We start from the raw sequence: 19,224 nt of genomic DNA on the forward strand, positions 1-19,224 counted from the left end.
CAAAGTAATTGAGATACGGGATGGGTTAAAAATTGATAGAGATATTATAAATTCTGGCTGCACTGAAAGTTTATTTATCAGAACCAGATGCGATGCATCGGAGTATGCTAGTGATGCAAGGGCATAAGTTGTGGAGTAACTGGCTAGAATCGTCTAATTCTCTGTAGATACAGGGGTGGTACCAGAGGAGCAAATGTTATACTCTTGAACAAAAAAGGACACAAGGATAAGTCCAGCAACGACAGGCCAGTCAGTTGAGGGAACACTTCCAGAAACTATAATCTGTGACTAAAATATTTGCTTGGAAAAACTTGCATTAATTATAGAAAGCCAATATAGATTTGTTAAAAGGTAACCCTTACTCACCTAACTTTGAGATTTTTTGAGTTGATGCATTTACATGGACTTCCAAAAGAAGTTTGAGAAAATGCCACATAACGAATATAAAGTTGAAACCCATGACATAAAGGAGGCGTTGCAGCAGATATTTTAACAATTTGCTGAACATCTGAAACAGCAGTGACAAGCGCTTGTTTTTTCAGACCGGAGGCAGGAGCAGCACGGTAGCATTGTGGATAGCACAATGGCTTCACAGCTCCAGGGTCCCAGGTTCGATTCCGGCTTGGGTCACTGTCTGTGCGGAGTCTGCACATCCTCCCCGTGTGTGCATGGGTTTCCTCCGGGTGCTCCGGTTTCCTCCCACAGTCCAAAGATGTGCAGGTTAGGTGGATTGGCCATGATAAATTGCCCTTAGTGTCCATAATTGCCCTTAGTGTTGGGTGGGGTTACTGGGTTATTGGGATAGGGGGAGGTGTTGACCTTGGGTAGTGTGCTCTTTCCAAGAGGCGGTGCAGACTCGATGGGCCGAATGGCCTCCTTCTGCACTGTAAATTCTATGATAAGGTTTTCAATGGGGCTCCCCAGGGGCCAATACGCTAACCATTGCTTTAGACAGGCAAAAAAGAGTGGGCAGAAGCAGATGAAATTTAATGTAGGAAGAATGAGGAGAAAGGCAATACAAACTAAAGAATACAATTGTAAATGGGCTGCAGGAGCAGAGCATCTGGAGGAGTACGTGCACAAATTGCTGAAGGTGGCTGGATAGGACGAGTAGTTAAAAAGGGAAGTCGGATTTTGGGCTTTACAAATAGAGGCATGGTTCAGCCTCCACTGCACTTGTACATTCATTTCTGGGCAACGCAATTTAGGAAAGATGCAAATGCTTTAGATATGGCGCAGAAACAATTTGCAAGAATTCTCAGGATGAGTGACTTCAGTCACGAAGATAGATTGGATAAATTGGGATTGCTCTCTTTACAGAAGAAAAGCAGAGCAGATACCTATAGAGGCGCTTACAGTAATCAACTGTCTAGACAGAGTAGATAGGTAGAAACTTTTCATGGTTAAGAACCAGGGACGGGTTTACAACGATCGGCAATAGAAAGGTGGTTAGGATCTGGAATGCACTGCCTGAGAGTGCGATGGAGGGATTCAACCATGGCTTTCAAAAGGTAACTGGGTAGCATCTGAAAAGAAAATAATTGTTTGGCTACTGAGAAGAGCAGTGGGTGAAGTAGGATGGCTGCTTTTGCAGGGAACCAGAATGGGCATTGTCTGGAGGGAACTGGGTAACTTTGTTGTTTTTTCCAACGACTGATGGTGTGGTAAATTAACCACAAAAGGGTAGTCAAAATACATAGAAGAGAACAGTACAGCACAGAACAGGCCCTTCAGCCCTCGATGTTGTGCCGAGCAATGATCACCCTACTTAAACCCACGTAACCCGTATACCCGTAACCCAACAATCCCCCCATTAACCTTACACTACGGGCAATTTAGCATGGCCAATCCACCTAACCCGCACATCTTTGGACTGTGGGAGGAAACCGGAGCACCCGGAGGAAACCCACGCACACACGGGGAGGACGTGCAGACTCCACACAGACAGTGACCCAGCCGGGAATCGAACCTGGGACCCTGGAGCTGTGAAGCATTGATGCTAACCACCATGCTACCGTGAGGCCCCAAAATCTTAAAGTTAATTTTTTTTTTTAATTTAAAAACAACAAAGTTTAAAATACAATATGGATTCAAAAACAGGTGTAGCTAGTTTATTTAAACATTGAAATAACAGTAACAGAATGGAATTAGAATTAGTTAAATACAAATATACACGGCAACACAGTGGTTAGCACTGCTGCCTCAGAGCACAGAGGTCCCAGGTTCGATCCCGGCTCTGGGTCACTGTCCTAGTGGAGTTTGCACATTTTTCTCGTGTTTGCATGGGTTTCGCCCCCACAACCCAAAGATGTGCAGGGTAGGTGGTTTGGCCACCCTAAATTGCCCCTTAATTGAAAAATATTAATTGGGTACTCTAAATTTTTTTTTAAAAAAGAATTTGAAACACACAAATACACACAGGTAACAACTAATGATGTCACAGCACTTACTGATGACATCAGCATGGTCTTAAATAAGAAGATGCATAATAATAATGCTGCCAGATGGAAATACATTCCTCCACATAGATGCCACCCTCCTTTGAGTATTATACAGAGGGCTTCTTTGACAGGAACCAATGCTAATTTCCTGCAGGGTGGGTTAGAATTATGAAGCCAACACCAAAGGATACAATGTTTTCAAAAAACGTTTTAGCTGAGAGTGACATTTAAAACTCCATCAATGAAGTAGGATGGACAAGGCAACACACACTGAAGTTGATGAAATGGCTTATTACCTGTATTTGTTCTGGTGTCCATTGGTCCAGGTTAACCGACTTTACTCGGGATATATGAACGCCAAGATTTCGGTGGATCCCTGCACACCGGATACAAATAAAAACACCAAGATTCCAGGAAGCCCATCTCGGACCTGTAGGGAAAAGCAGAGCAAGAATCAAGATGAAATCCTCAAAATACTTTGCACAAACTGAAGAATTCCTTTCATTAGTTTTTCTAATTAAGACCCTCCCAGCTAATTTTTTTTTTTTTTAAATGTAGAAAGTCCAAATTCAGGCGTATGGAAACAGATTTAAAAGTATACTTGGGGGAAAAGAAAAGCCATGATGGATGACAAAAATGAGAGGTTAGAAATCAGCCAGATGCGTTGAGGTGGCTTTCTCTTGTTCCATGGCAAATAAACATACCTAGCAAGGAATAGACATTAAAATCAAGATGCACTCAAGTCAGTGGAAAACAACATCACATTTTACAAAAGGAACACTCAGGGAATCAGTGAAGCTTTTCAGGTGTGCTTGAAGGGTTTGGATGCTGTTCACTTCCTCCTGCTCCTGCCCCAATCAGAAACTTTCAATCAACTTGCCTTCTAATTTCCACCCCCATCACCTTCACACGGTCTATCTGGTTCTTCCCTTCCTGATTTCAGAGGATAAGCTGTCAACCACTTTCCAATATTTTCCAAAATTCTGGAAAAGGCTCCAGTGGTTTGAAAACTGCAAATGTAACGCCTCCAATAAAGGGCGGAGAATCAGCAAAGCTTTCCAGGTGCGCCCAAGAGGTTTGGATGCTGAAAAAACATTTTAACTGCAATGGAAGAAACAATTTTCAAATGCCTGTTTATCTATCCAATGTGACAGATGAAAGTCAGTTCCAGGTAATGCTGAAGATGCATTATTATTTTACAGTGAATTAAAAAGGTTTCAAATTGGTTGTAAAACCCTTTATTGCCACTCAGCAGACACTAGCTGCTGTGAAAAATCACAGACCGGTGCGATGGGAAATTTAAATGCCAAGAAATGCATTTGAGATAACCTGAGTTTTCATTCACTCCTTACTTCCCGAGTTTTCATTCACTCCTTACTTCCCGAGTTTTCATTCACTCCTTACTTCCCGAGTTTTCATTCACTCCTTACTTCCTGAGTTTTCATTCACTCTTTACTTCTAGACCCAAAATCTCCACCAACTCTTGATGAACTCATAGAAGTGTTATTCCAATTGTTCAATCCAGCCTCACACAATCATTAGCAACAGGATATTATGGCTCAAATGATAAAGTGTCCATATTGATTCAAATGCATACTTTAATGCAAAAGCAAATACTGCTGATGCTGGAAAGTGATCAGAAATGTTAACTGTTTCCTCAAACGTTGCTAGAGCTGTTGAATATTTCCAGCATTTTCTGATTTTATTTCAGATGCCAACTAGATTGGACAATAAAAGAGAAAAAAATTCATGGTATTTGATTCAAACCTGAGATGTGAATGTTTTAATTGACATTTGGAGACAAAAAAATTAGATAAAGATCGATTGGAAAACTATCACCAACTAAAATATTCATCCCACGGAAACCCAAATAGGATTATTTTACTGCCAACCAAGTACACAGCTCAAAAGCCAGTGTCAAAGCCTTTGGCACACCATATTCAGAGACCTGAATGATTGCCACATTTCTGAAGTTGAGCAAAAACTTGGCCAAAAAGCTAGGATTTTAAGAAAGATTTTTAAAAAGGGAAAGAAAGGCATTCAGGAAGGAAATTCCAGAGCATGAGGCCAAAACGGCTGAGAGTGAGGCTGCCAGTGGTGGGGCAAAGACATTGGGTGATGTTCAAAGCAATGAAAGTTCGGGTGGATGTTATGGGACCAGAGGAGGTTGCAGAGTGAATGATGGGTAAAGCCCTGAAGCGGAAAACATCAAAGACATGAATATCTGGTCGAGGACACACATTGCCCGTGCTCGTACAATAGCATAATATGCTATTTAATATGCCTTTGTTATTTATGCTAAGTAAACATAAGTCAACTCCCAAAAGGCTCAAATTTTTCATGATAGCAACTGAATCCAATCATAATTCATAAACAGGTACTTTTCAATGCGAGGAAACAAAATTATTCAATCTTCGGTGAAGAAAAAAAAAATGACAGACATGGGGTAGACAGATAGTAAATGTTTTCAAAACAAAGGATAAAATCATGGGTTTAGAAAGATTGGAAAGGTAAATTATACTTTATATGCCAGGACCACAAACTGCAGATTCAGTTTTACAGATGGCAAGAAAGCATATTAAGATCAACGGGTGTATAGCTAAAGGCTGCCAGAACTAGTCATTTTGAAATTGAATTTAACTTTGCCAAGATATTTTCAATATTGTTCAACTCTGGTCATGCAGACTAAAAGAAGCCAACAAAGCCAATTTCTGAAGTGACAGATGAGAAGAAATGGTCTACCCTAATCGCTTACTTTCCTTTGGTCAAAAGTTGTGGTGTCTTACTGAAGTCTCTGAAATGCAGCAATGGAAGAATTAAAACCGGAAAAAAACTTTTCTATTCTGTGTAAAGTTAGGAAAACAGGGGAAGCAGGACATTTTCTCACAAGACGCGGCTCCTCGCTTGCCAGTGGTGGCTCCTGGTTTGCCATTGGTGTCTATTACAAGCTGAATAGATGAGTGCAGTATTTTCCTTTGTTAACGGAATTCATTTCCCCTCCGAATACAGTGAATAGTGTGTCCTCTATAGATATGATGCCAGGTTAGATTCCCAGCTTGGGTCACTGTGCGTCCGTGTCTGTATGGGTTTCCTCCCACAAGTCCCAAAGATGTGCCGTTAGGTAATTTGGACATTCTGAATTCTCCCTCCGTGTACCCGAACAGGCGCCGGAATGTGGCGACTGTGGGCTTTTCATAGTAACTTCATTGCAATGCCTACTTGTGATAATAAAGACTATTATTATTTCAGTGGCCAGCGCGATCCTGGAAGGTGACCTGGTAGTCTTGGTAAATATATGCACCCTGAGTTGGGACAATGCGTCAAAACGACGATGGTCGAAATCCCAGACCCAGACATCCACCGACAAGAGACCCGACAATCGACAGATCCAAACCCAGAGCTGGGCAAAATGGTGGAATGCATTAATTACATGCAGTCAGGGAAAGCGCCAGGACCGGATGGGTTCCCAGCAGACCTTTCCAAAAAATTTGCAGATGTTCAACGACTCTGTCAAAGGAGGCCCTGCCAACTACGCTGGCCCAGGCCTCGATCTCATTGATCCCCAAACGAACAAAGACCCATCTCTCCCTCTTAAACATTGGTGCAGAAGTCCTAGAGAAAGCACTAGCGAGGCGCCTGGAGCGCTACCTGCCAGAAGTGATCACGGAAGATCAGACCAGGTTTGTCAAGGGCAAACAACATGAAATTCAGACACCTGCAGAATGTAACACTGACCCCATCCAGGGACAACACCAGAGGTGCTCATCTCCTTGGGTGCTGAGAAAGCCTTCGAGTAGAATGGAGGTATCTCATGAACAGTTTGGGTTTGGGGCAGGGTTCATCGCGTGGGTGAAGCTCCTGTACAGCGCTCCCACAGCGTGCATACAAACGAACACAATAGGCTCAGAATTCTTTCAACTGCACCGGGGAACAAGGCTTGGGTGCCCGTTATCCCCACTCCTGTTCGCACTGGCAATCGAACCGCTGTTACCTTTATCACCCTTAGATCAGCAGTATGGGGTGGCACGATGGTGCATTGTTTAGCACTGCTGCCCCATGGCACCAAGGACCCGGTTTGATCCCGGCCTCGAGTCACTGTCCATGTGGAGTTTCCACATGCCTTCTTGGTCTGCATGGGTCTCACCTACACAACCCAAAGACGTGCAGATTAGGTGAATTGGTCACGCTAAATTGCCCCTTAATTGAAAAGACAAAAATTGGGCACTTAAAAGTTTTAAAGACAGATTGGCGGAGTGGGAGACAGGCATTCGGAGAGGAGCCAGAGAGCATAGAGTCTCGCTTTGCGTGAATGACCTGCTCTGCTAAGTGTCGAACCCCCTAGCCAACATGGGAAAGATATCAGGACTCCTCAGGGAGTTTGGTGCCTTCTCAGGTTACAAACCCAACCTGGGAAAGAGCAAAATCTTGCCGGTGAACCTCTGAGTGGGTGGAGCAGAGCTGGAATAACTGCCGTTTAAAGTGACCCAAACCAAGTTCAGGGACGTGGGGATCCAAGTGGCTAACACCTGGACGAGGATCCACAAATGGAACCCGAGGTGGAGGTGAAGAGAGGCCTACAAAGATGCAAAGACTGAGACGTACAGGTGGTCAAAATGAATGTGCTGCCTGGGTTCCTCTTTGTATTCAGATCACTCCCCATCTTCAGCCCCAAGTCGTTCTTCACCAGGGTCGTCAGATTAATCGTGGCCTTCATCCGGGAGAGGTTTTTTTTGGGGGGGGGGCCTAGGATACGCTTGGCAAGATGTCCATAGTGGCCCATAGTGGCCTCCATCTTCCCAGCTGCACCAACCATAGGTTCATAGCAGCAAGGATTGATGCCACATATGGGACGCAGATGGAGGATAGCGGGAAACAGTAAAGGACATGTATGTGGAAGATAGACTGACAACCCTGGGAAAACTCCCAAAACAGAACAAGCTCAGATACCTGCAGCTGCGCAACATTTTCCGTGAGGAGACAGAAACTGGGAGGCAGCATGATGGCACAGTGTTTTGCAATGCTGCCTCACGGCACCAAGAACCCGGGTTCGTTCCCGGTCCGTGTGGAGTTTTCATTCTCCCCTTGTCCTCATACAGTAACAGACCCATGTTGCCTTGTGTGCTTCGCAGATTTGTGTTATTTCTCACAAAAGTTTTTGCAGGTTTCTGTTATTCTTTAGGAAGGCTACACGACTCCTTAGGTCTGATTGGATTGCTTGAGAGCAAGCATAGCCTCGATGGACTAAAGGGCCTTGTTCCGTGATGAAACTGACTGTGTGCAGATAGTCTTAAAATGTAGCTGAGTTTTTTTTTTAATCACTGCTATGATGGCAATGAAAAAACTACTCAAAAGTTATTTAACCTCAGACTGATTGGAGGTTCAAATATATGTAATATCAAGTCAATTTAATAGCTACAAGCCTCTATTCTGCCCAACTAGCATTAGTTCTGTCCACATACAATAATTGCAGCTGAGTAGTATTTCAAAACCTGAACATGAAGTAATAGGCACTCAATATTATAATTTGGCATTTTAAAAGATTAAGTTGACAATAGATCACCATTACATAAAACTGGAACATTATTAAATGTGATTGCGATACTAAAGTTGAGTATTACATAATGAGTGCATCTTCAAAGCAGCAACCAATTAACAAAGGAACATGTTCTCTTGTAAGATACGGATTGAGAAAACATACATTTATATCGTAGTTCTCAGATAAAACATCCTGAGGGGTTTTACAGGATTTCTATGAAACAACATTTTACACCAAACCACACAGATATTAGGGCAGATTTGAACAAGCGTATTGAGGGAGGGAAGCAAGGTAGAGGGGCAGAAAAGGTGCAGGGAGGATATTCCAGCCCTTAGGACCTAGGCAGCTGAAAGTATGGCCACCAAAAGGTGCAGTAATTAAAATTGGGAAGTCTCGAGGCAGAATCTAGGGGAGGTTATACGGATCGGAGGTGGTTATGGACAAGAGGGGGCTGCACAAGAACAACCGACATAAATCTAAATATAATCCCAGAAAAATGATGTCTGGTGGGGTCATGAAGGAATCAGTGCACAACAGCAGGCTCTTATTAAAATTGAAATTCTGAGACTTCCGGTGGCGGCGATGTCCGAGTGAGCCGCACATTCGGTGGGCTCTCACTCCGGCGGGACTGAACAGCTGTTTCCCCGCGATAGCGGGACCACGGAGGCGGCAGAAAGGCTGCCGGGAACAGAAGAGGAGAGCGGGCTGCAGAAAATGAAAGTGTGGGAGGCCAGCAGGTGAGGAAGAAAGAGAGAGAGACGGAGGCAAGGAGGAAGCTGACCTGCAGGGTAAGATGGCGGACCCACGGACCTTCCTTCCTCCAGGACAAAGAGAAAAAAAAGTTTGGAGTTGCTGAGGAGGGACAGCTTGGACCCACTTCAGATGCCCAGGAGGGGGTAAAAATTTAAGGTGCTGGGCAAAGGAAAGCGGCAGCGAAGGCGCTGAGGAGCGGGCTGCGGCATATGGAACAGCGGGATTCCAGAAGGCAGAAGAAGAAGGAGAAAAAGGGACAGAGACAAGGACCTGAAGAAAATTACCTGGGACCTAAGATGGCGGACACACGGACCCCGGACTCAGCAATCCAGTTGGCGCTGGATAACATGCTCCAGGTAATGAAGTCCAGTTTTGAAGCGCTGAAGCGGGACAGCTTGGACCCAATCCAGAAAGCGGTGGATCAGCTGAACCAGAGGATGGACGCCCAGGATGTGAAAGTTAAGGAGCTGGGAGAGGCGGTGGAGGAGCAGGCGGATGCGCAAACGGGTGCAGCGGTAGAAGTGGACGGCCTGAAAGAGCGGCAGAGAAGACTGCTGGACAGAGTGGAGGAGCTGGAGAATAGAATCCGCAGGAACAATCTGAGGATGGTCGGCCTCCCGGAGGGGGCGGAGGGAGCTGATGCTGCAGCGTTTGTAGCAGACCTGCTGAAGCAGCTGATGGGAGCCGAAGCCTTTCCACGACCGTTGGAGCTGGAGGGGGCACACAGAGTGCAGGCAAGGCAGGGGCGGCCGGGCGGACCCCCCCGCCCGATGGTGATTAGGTTCCACAGGTTCGTGGACAAGGAGCGGGTGCTGCAGTGGGCAAAGAGCGCCAGGAGCAGCACGTGGAACAACAGTGTTCTCCGCATTTATCAGGATCTAAGCCAGGAGGTGGCTCGGCGGCGAGCAGCCTTTAAGAATGTCAAGGAGGTGCTGTTCAAGAAGCACGTGAAGTTTGGTCTGCTGTTCCCAGCCCGGTTATGGGTCACGCACCAGGGTCAACACCACTACTTCTCCGAGCCCGAAGAAGCGATGGATTTTGTGAGGGACCTGGGGCTGGTCCCGAAAGGAGGCCCCAAGGACGCGAGTTAGGGCCCGAGGATTTCTGTGGGAAGGAACGCCGAATGTGCCTGGACCGCTGCTCAACGGTTTGCTGGGCCAAAGGGGCCAAGCGGAACATTTGAGACTCTTTCCTTTGTTCATGGACATTTATGTGCTTTTTCTCTTTTTTCTGTGGTTTTTTTTCCCTTTTTAGGGGGGTTTTTTTTTATTTTTTTTTTTATATTTTTATTTTTATTTTTTCCTGTTTGGGCTCTTTGTGCAGCTCGTGGAAGACACTGGAACTGGCTTGCCCCAGTGGGTGGGGAGGAGGGCGGGGAAACAAGGGGAATGGGACAGGAAGGCGCCGGAGTGTTGAGTCACCGGGCTAGCAGATTGGCTAGTCAAGGAAGTCAGATGGGGGGGGAAGTAACAGCCAGTAGATGGCGGGGGTGGGGGTATCGGGGGATGGGGTTAGGGGAGGGGGGGGTTGTTCTGCTGACGGGAGAGGGACTTGAAATAGGCACTGGAAAGGAGGTCGAGGGTGGAGGCAGCCGAAGGGCGGGCCAGGAATGGCGCGACGCACGGGTCAGGGGCCGGCCCGAGAAAGGCTATGGCTGACCGGCGGGGTGGGGGGGGTGGGATGTGCCCCCCGACCAGGCTGATCACCTGGAACGTCAAGGGACTGAATGGGCCGGTTAAGAGGGCGCGGGTGTTCGCGCACTTGCGGGCCCTGAGGGCGGACGTAATTATGTTGCAGGAGACACATCTGAAAGTGTCAGACCAGACCAGGCTAAGGAAGGGCTGGATTAGCCAGGTCTTCCACTCGGACTTGGACTCGAAGTCCAGAGGGGTGGCAATCATGATCAACAAGCGCGTGCAATTTGAGGCAGAGGGCATATCTGCAGACAGGGGGGGCAGATACCTGATGGTACGGGGCAGACTGGAGGGGAGAAGGGTGGTGCTGGTGAATATATATGCCCCGAACTGGGATGATGTGGACTTTATTAAAAGAGTGCTGGGGAAGATCCCGGACTTGGATTCTCGCAAGCTAATAATGGGAGGGGACTTTAACATGGTCCTTGACCCGACTTTGGATCGGTCGGGTCCCAGAACGGGTAGACTCTCAGCAATGGCAAGGGAGCTGAAAGGGTTTATGGGGCAAATGGGGGCAGTGGACCCCTGGAGAGAGGGACAGCCAACAGGAAGGGGCTACTCGTTTTACTCGCACGTCCATAAAGTATATTCCAGGATAGATTTCTTTGTAATAAGCAGGGACTGTATGGGGGAGGTAAAGAACACGGAATACTCAGCAATTACCATTTCAGACCATGCCCCGCATTGGGTGGACCTGCAGTTCGGGGGAGCGAGTTATCAACGCCCGCAATGGAGGCTAGATGTGGGACTGCTGTCGGAGGAGGGGATCTGCGAGAGGCTTCGGAAATGTATAAAAAATTACCTGCAGGTGAATGACACTGGGGAGGTCTCAGCGGCGACCGTGTGGGAGGCGCTAAAGGCAGTAGTTCGGGGGGAGCTGATTTCAATTGGGGCCCACAAAGCCAAGGCAGACCGGGCAGAGATGGATAGATTGGTCAGGGAAATGGGCCGGATAGATGAAGAGCACGCGGAGTCCCCGGGGGAGGTTTTACTCAGGGAAAGGCGGAGGCTACAGGCGGAACTGGGGGCACTATCCACGAGCAGGGCCGTGGAACAGCTTAGGAAGGCGAGGGGAGTGGTGTACGAGTATGGGGAAAAGGCTAGCAGGCTGTTAGCGCAGCAACTCAGGAGGAGGGAGGCGGCCAGGGAAATAGGTAGAGTGAGGGACGAGGGGGGGCGCAAAGTGGAGGATCCGGCAGAATTGAATAGGGTATTCCGGGACTTCTATCGTAAGCTGTATACTTCGGAGCCGCCGGAAGAACCGGAGGGGATGAAAAGGTTTCTGGACGGGTTAACATTCCCAACAGTTGGGGGGGGGCAAGTGGAAGAGCTGGGCGCCCCGATTAGAGTAGAGGAGGTATTGGGGGGCCTAAAGGCCATGCAATCGGGGAAGTCCCCGGGGCCGGATGGATACCCAGTAGAGTTTTATAGGAAGTTCTCTGAGCTGGTGGGCCCGGTCTTGGCGAGGGTTTTCAATGAGGCAAGGGACAGAGGGACCCTGCCGCCGACAATGTCACAAGCCACCATATCTCTGATATTGAAGCGGGGTAAAGACCCGAGGTGTGCGGGTCCTACAGGCCAATCTCCCTGATTAATGTAGACGCCAAGCTCCTGGCAAAGGTACTGGCGGGGAGAATGGAGGACTGTGTACCGGAGGTGATTGGGGAGGATCAAACTGGGTTCGTTAAAGGTCGGCAGCTGGCGGCCAATCTGAGGAGATTGCTCAACGTGATAATGATGCCCCCGGCGGGTAGAGATGTGGAGGTAGTGGTGGCAATGGACGCCGAGAAGGCCTTTGACCGGGTAGAGTGGGACTATCTATGGGAGGTGCTCGGACGGTTTGGGTTCGGGGAGGGATTGGTGGATTGGATCAAATTATTATATCAGGCCCCGAGGGCCAGCGTCAGGACTAACAGAGAAGTGTCGGAGTACTTTAGGTTGTACCGAGGGACCAGGCAGGGCTGCCCGCTCTCCCCGCTGCTGTTTGCGCTGGCCATAGAGCCGCTGGCGATGGCGCTGAGAGCCGCAGAGGGTTGGAAGGGGATGGTGAGGGGCGGGGTTGAACACAGGGTTTCTCTTTATGCAGACGACCTGCTCCTGTACGTGTCGGACCCAGTGGCCGGGATGGGAACTATACTGGGAATGCTGAGGGAGTTCGGCCAGTTCTCAGGATACAAATTAAATACGGTCAAGAGTGAAATGTTTGTGGTCCAGGCAAGGGGCCAGGAGAATAGATTGAGAGGGCTACCGTTTAGGCTGGTTGAGGAAAATTTCCGGTATTTGGGAATCCAGGTGGCACGAGACTGGGGCAGGCTGCATAAGTTAAATTTGGCCAGGGTGGTGGAGCAAATGAAGGGAGAGTTTCGGAGATGGGATGCACTCCCGCTGTCGCTGGCAGGGAGGGTGCAGACTGTAAAGATGACAATCCTCCCTCGATTTTTGTTTATTTTTCAGTGCCTCCCGATCTTTATCCCACAGTCCTTCTTCAAAAGAGTTAACGGGCTGATCATGAGCTTTGTCTGGGCGGGAAAGTCTCCGCGGGTAAAGAAGGCGATGTTGGAGAGGAACCGCAGCGAGGGAGGGCTGGCTTTGCCGAGTCTGGTCAATTATTACTGGGCGGCCAACATCGCTATGATAAGGAAGTGGATGGTGGGTACGGGGTCTATTTGGGAGCGGGTGGAGGCGGCTTCGTGCAGGGGCTCCAGTTTGGAAGCCCTGGTCACGGCTCCTCTACCGCTGCCGCCGGCCAAGTACACCACCAGCCCGGTAGTGGTGGCGACCCTGCGGATATGGGGCCAGTGGAGGAGGCATGTGGGGGAGATGGGGGCGTCTGTCTGGGCGCCAATCTGCGACAACCATCGGTTTGCCCCCGGCAGTATGGATGGGGGGTTCCGAGTATGGCGGCGAGCAGGGGCGGGAAGGGTGGGTGATATGTTCCTGGAAGGGAGCTTCGCGAGTTTGAGGAGCTTGGAGGAGAAATTTGGGGTGGTAAGGGGAAATGATTTTAGATACCTACAGTTGCGGGACTTTGTTCGTAGACAGGTCCCATCTTTCCCGCGCCTCCCGCCAATGGGGATCCTAGACAGAATAGTCTCTGGGAGGGATGAAGGGGAGGGTAGAGTCTCGGGTATTTATAAGGTGCTCATGAGGGAGGAAGGGTCCCAGACAGAGGAACTGAAACTTAAATGGGAGGAGGAGCTAGGCGGGGAAATGGAGGATGGGCTGTGGGCAGAGGCCCTGAGTAGGGTAAACTCGACCGCGACATGTGCTAGGCTCGGGCTGATCCAATTTAAGGTCGTTCACCGGGCCCATATGACGGTGGCTCGGATGAGCAAATTTTTCGGGATAGAGGACAAATGCGCTAGGTGTGCGGGAGGACCAGCGAACCATGTTCACATGTTTTGGGCATGCCCTGAGCTGAGGGGGTACTGGGAGGGATTTGCGGGGGTCATGTCCCAGGTGCTAAAAACAAGGGTGGTGATGAGCCCAGGGGTGGCAATTTTTGGGGTTTCGGAAGACCCGGGCGTCCAGGGGGAGAAAGAGGCCGATGTGCTGGCCTTTGCTTCCCTGATAGCCCGGCGACGAATACTATTGGCGTGGAGGGACTCAAAGCCCCCGAAGACGGAGTGGTGGCTAGCGGACATGTCGAGTTTCCTGGGGATGGAAAAAATCAAGTTCGCCTTGAGGGGTTCTGTGCAGGGGTTCACCCGGAGGTGGCAACCATTTATTGACTTCTTTGCGGGAGAGTGAGCGTCAGCAGGGGGGGGGGGGGGGGGGGGGGGGGGGGTTAGAGTAGAGTAGGAGGGAAAATATGGCGGGTAGTACCGATGGGAGGGGAGCGGGCTTGTGCAATATGTTACGGTGGAAGTATTGAAAGAACGTGGATGTTTGCACATTTTTGCCTTTTTTGCTTCCTTTCTGATGATGTCTGTAACTGTTTATAAAGCCAAAAACTACCTCAATAAAATTGTTTATTAAAAAAAAAAAAAAAAAAAATTGAAATTCTGACAATCAATTTCATGCTGAGCAGAAAAGAAAGTGGCTTTCTTCATCGGGAAGTCAGTATAAAAATACTACATTGGAAGATCAGGAATACAGCGAAGAAAATTGCAGTTTAACCCAAAATGTATAAACGGTAATAACATGCAAATTAACCATTTTGTAAATTGCAATAGATATTCAGATACTAACATTGGGTCTGGAATGAACTGCCTGGAAGTATGCTGGAGGAAGGTTCAATTGAGGCATTCCAATGGCATTAGATGATTACTTGAATAGAAAAATTTGAAGAGGTACGGGGTAAAGACAGGGGAACTGCACTCAGCCACCATGCTCATTTGGAGAGCTAGTGCAGACACAATGGGCCAAATAGCCTCCTGCGCCGCAACAATTTGGTGATTTGAAGTTGTAATGTTTAACTTACTAATATCCTGGTGACAGCCACCCTCCAATCCTGGAACCAACTGCGGCAGCAACTTGGCCTGACCAAAATGTCGAACAGGGCTCCCATCTGCAACAACCATAGGTTCACACCAGCACTGACTGACGCCACCTTCAAAAGGTGGAGGCAGGACGGGGGGACACTGACAGTCAGGGACCTATACACGGACGACAGGATCGCAACACTGGACGAACTGACAGAGAAATTTCAGCTAGCTGGGGGGAACGAGCTACGGTACCTGCAGCTCAAAAACTTCCTACGAAAGGAGACAAGGACGTACCCACAACCGCCACGACAGACACTACTGGAAGACCTACTGGACGCAAGTATCCTAGAGAAAGGGAACTGTAGTGACATGTATGACCGACTGGTAGATAGGGACGACACCGTACTGGACGCAACAAGAAGGAAATGGGAGGACGACCTGGGGATGGAGATAGGGTGGGGACTCTGGAGCGAAGCACTGCATAGGGTCAACTCCACCTCCACGTGCGTAAGGCTCAGCCTGACGCAACTAAAAGTGGTACATAGAGCCCACTTAACAAGAACCCGTATGAGTAGGTTCTTCCCGGAGGTGGAAGACAGATGTGAACGGTGCCAAAGAGGCCCGGCCAACCACGCCCACATGTTCTGGTCTTGCCCCAGACTCGTGGAGTACTGGACAGCCTTCTTCGAGGTTATGTCCAAAGTGGTGGGAGTGAGGGTGGAGCCATGCCCGATAGTGGCGGTCTTCGGGGTTTCAGAACAGCCAGATCTATTCCTGGGGAGGAGGGCGGACGCCCTTGCCTTTGCCTCCCTGATCGCCCGCCGTAGAATCCTGTTTGGCTGGCGGTCAGCAGCACCGCCCAGAGCTGCGGACTGGCTGTCCGACCTCTCGGAATCTCTCCAAATGGAGAAAATCAAATTTGCCATCCGAGGGTCGGACGACGGCTTCCACAGAACGTGGGAGCCATTCATGCAACTGTTCCGGGACCTATTTGTGGCCAATGTACAAGAGGAAGAATAGACGGGGGAAGGTAGCGGGAGGGGGGGGGGCTACAGGTTCGGTACGGGGGTTCGATGGCTAGCTAAGGCCCAAAGCCAAACTAAATAAACATGTTGGGGGGGGGGGGGGGGGGGGGGGGGGGCAGTTACTACTACGAAGATGCTTACCTGTAAATATGTATGTTAATTTTTGCGTGTTTGTTTGTTTTTTTTGTTCTTTTTCTCTCCTAACAATTTGTAATTTGTTCAATATAAAATATGAAAACTGAATAAAAACATTTATAAAAAAAAAACTTACTAATATCCACATCTGATGAAAGGTGATGAACGGGACCCAAATGGTTATGAACTGTAACACCAGCAGATTATCACTGTACGTGTAATGTTTACAACCAGGATATGAGGAACGCACAGTTTATTTAGCTCCACTGCTCCACAGGCAGCGCCATTAAATTTAAAGTTTGATTCACTCATTAAAATGGCCAATTATTTACCTTTGCTACTGTTAGCCATAATAAGAGACTTTAACCTGGCTTCTTTTAACAAATTTAGTTTATTATAAAACCAGTCTGGTCGAATAGAAAGGCAAAGCTTATTAAGATACAGTGTCTTAAAGTATAATAATTGTTCTTTTAAAATACCGGACGTCTTGTACACATAATAAAGGAATCCTGCCAAAGGTTAAAAGTCAATTATTCATGGAAAAGGACAGATGGAGGAGTGCTTGAAATTGTGTCTGGGTTATACGTTGGTCTCTGCGCAGGTCTGCGAAACAACCAATGACTCACGCATTGCCTTTCAGGCGGGCTCAAGGAACACTTGTAGGTAGTCAATCTCAACATGTACACTGTCCACCACAATCAAGAGGTTTCCAGCTTCTTTAAAACTGCTAAATTACCTCTTCTTTCAAAAAGATATTTTCCAGGAGTAGCAATGTCGTACACCAAAGAAGCAAATATAAGCTTCACAGAAATTCTGAGTCTGGAGTGTATACTTTTCGGGTAGTAGAACCCAAGTTGCTCCTTCACAGACAGTCCTCATTTTAAGCCTTTATTTCAGCAACAAAAGTTGAGCCTTGGTGATATTTTGAAGCAATTGGTAAATACAAGAGGCAGGAGTAGGCCCATCAAGCCTGTCATCCATTTAACAAGGTCATGGCTGTTCGGGCTGTGGCCTCAACCCCACTTTGTCGTCTGTCCCCCCATAATCCTAGACTGCCTCGCCGATCAAAAATTGATCTAACCCAGCTTTGATAATGGCTGAACCTCCATTGCTGGGCAAGAGTATTCCAAAGACGAACAATCCTTAAAAAGAAAATCCTAATTTCCATGTTAAATGAGACACCCCACTTTTAAACTGTGCCCCCTCTTTCTAGAACCCTTGTGATGGGAAACATCCTCGTAACATCTACCATGTCAAACACCCTCAGGATCATCAAAGTTTCAACAAGATCACCTTGCATTTCTCTAAACTCCAATGATATTCATCCCAACTTGCTCAGCCTTTCAAGCCTCACTGCAGAAATCAGCCTGCCTTGCTGCACTGCACACGCAAGTGTGTCGCTACTTAAACAAGGTGACCAAAAGTGTATACAGCACTCTAGGTATGGTCTCACCAGTGCTCTGTACAATTACAGTTTCAGCAAGACTTCCCTACTTTTATACACAATCATTCTTATAATAAAGGCCAAAATCCTATGTGCCTGCTTCTTCACTTGCTGTACCTGCCTGCTAATTGTGATTCATATACAAGTACATCAATATCACATTTGCATTGCAGTATTTTGTAGTCTCTCTCACCATTTAAATAATAATTAAATTTTCTGTTTAGGAGACCTTCTGTGATGCTCAGGCCATTGAAATGGAAAATTTTCAATCAGATTTTCTTTTCATTCACTTCTCAGGCAGTCTCTTGGAATCATGCATAACCCGCTTCCACTCCAGTTTGATGGGTTCTTGAATGGCTGCTAAGTCCAATGCGCAATCAGCAGACTCTGCCGCAGTAGGGGAGGTGGTGCATACGTACGGTCGTACACTCAATCACTGAAGCTGGCCTGACAGATATAAAGTGACAGAACCTTAGGGCCCCATAAATCTTTGCCTCTCAAAGTCACAAGATTATAATTGATCTTGTCGTTTCCACCAATAATTTTATTCCCCAATAAGAATTTTATGCTGGGGTTAAAATCCAAACACCAGTTTCTCATTTTGCCTTTTTATATTTGCATGTAGGATGTGAACATCGCTAGCTGCGCCAGTGTTTATTGCCCATCCCTCTATACATGACTCTATGATGGTGGTGAGCCACCTTCTTGAACCACCGCAGTCCAGGTGATGTAGGTACATACGCAGTGCTGTTAGGAAGTTCCAGGATTTTGATCCACCAACAGTGGAAGAATGGTGATATAGTTATTCGTCAGGATGGTATGCGAATTGGAGCAGCATTAGCAGATGATGCCATTCCCATGCGCCTTCTGTCTTTGTTCTTTAGGTGGCAGAGATTGTGGGTTTGGAAGTTGCTGTCGGAGGAACCTTCATTGCTGTAGTATATTTTGTAGATGGTACACACTGTTGCCACTGTGCATCAGTAGAGGGAGAAACTGTTTCGCAGTATATTTAGACTCTGGCTCCACCTCATGGAGGAACAGTATCAAATACTTTTCTTCAAGCTGTTGACTGAAAAGCTAACATTGCATTGCCATTTGGTTTAATTTTCCAGCTGTCAAATAAACACTCTTGAGATTATGTTTTTGATTATGGAGAGGATATTGAATGACTGCCAGTCAGGTACAAGGTAGTAACCCAATCAGTAGTTCCAGATAACATCACACCATGTAGGAAAAGCTAGAGCTGATACAGTCATGTGCTGAAACCAGAAACTGGATTACTATTTTTAAATATTCAAGCAAAACATGGAATCATTGGAGGGAACAGGTTGTTTTTTTTTAAATAATAGCAAGGCTATTAAAGTTACAACAAATTTGTTGCAAAGCACAGGAGCTTGCCAGTGATCATATTTTATTCATTAAAAAGGCACTAATTAATCACAAAGTGTCCAATGGCATAAATGAAGGGCTGGCATCCAGTCCGAAATGTTAGAACGAGAGAACAGGGGCCAGAGGATGACACAGGAGTTCCACCAAATCTGAACTCTACCCTTCCTTTCTCAAATAACTCACACAGCTCCACCAGCAGTCCATAAAAAGCAGTGTTCTGCTTTGGGAATTAGGGTAGAAAGCAAAATCGGTGTGCTGCTTCTTTCTAGCAGCGGATATCTACTTTATGGGTCTTAATGAGTCTTTACATATTTCTTCCCAAATCTGAAGGGCATAGGTGCTGCGAGCCAATATGCATCCACCAACCTGCTCTGAAAATT

General features: G+C 47.4%; 1 protein-coding gene across 5 annotated transcripts in view; it reads right to left on the reverse strand.

Moving 5' to 3' along the window:
- The window catches only part of smap1 (small ArfGAP 1), a 329,292-nt gene that overhangs the window by 261,698 nt on the left and 48,370 nt on the right, over window positions 1-19,224 (reverse strand). For all 5 annotated transcript variants that reach the window (XM_038800670.1, XM_038800673.1, XM_038800671.1 and 2 more), the window contains exon 2: window positions 2,738-2,871. In XM_038800670.1, the coding sequence (XP_038656598.1) occupies window positions 2,738-2,871 (134 nt within the window). The remainder of the gene's footprint in view (window positions 1-2,737; window positions 2,872-19,224) is intronic.

Source organism: Scyliorhinus canicula, chromosome 6 (genome assembly GCF_902713615.1).
Source record: "Scyliorhinus canicula chromosome 6, sScyCan1.1, whole genome shotgun sequence".
Classification (NCBI taxonomy): Eukaryota; Metazoa; Chordata; class Chondrichthyes; order Carcharhiniformes; family Scyliorhinidae; genus Scyliorhinus; species Scyliorhinus canicula.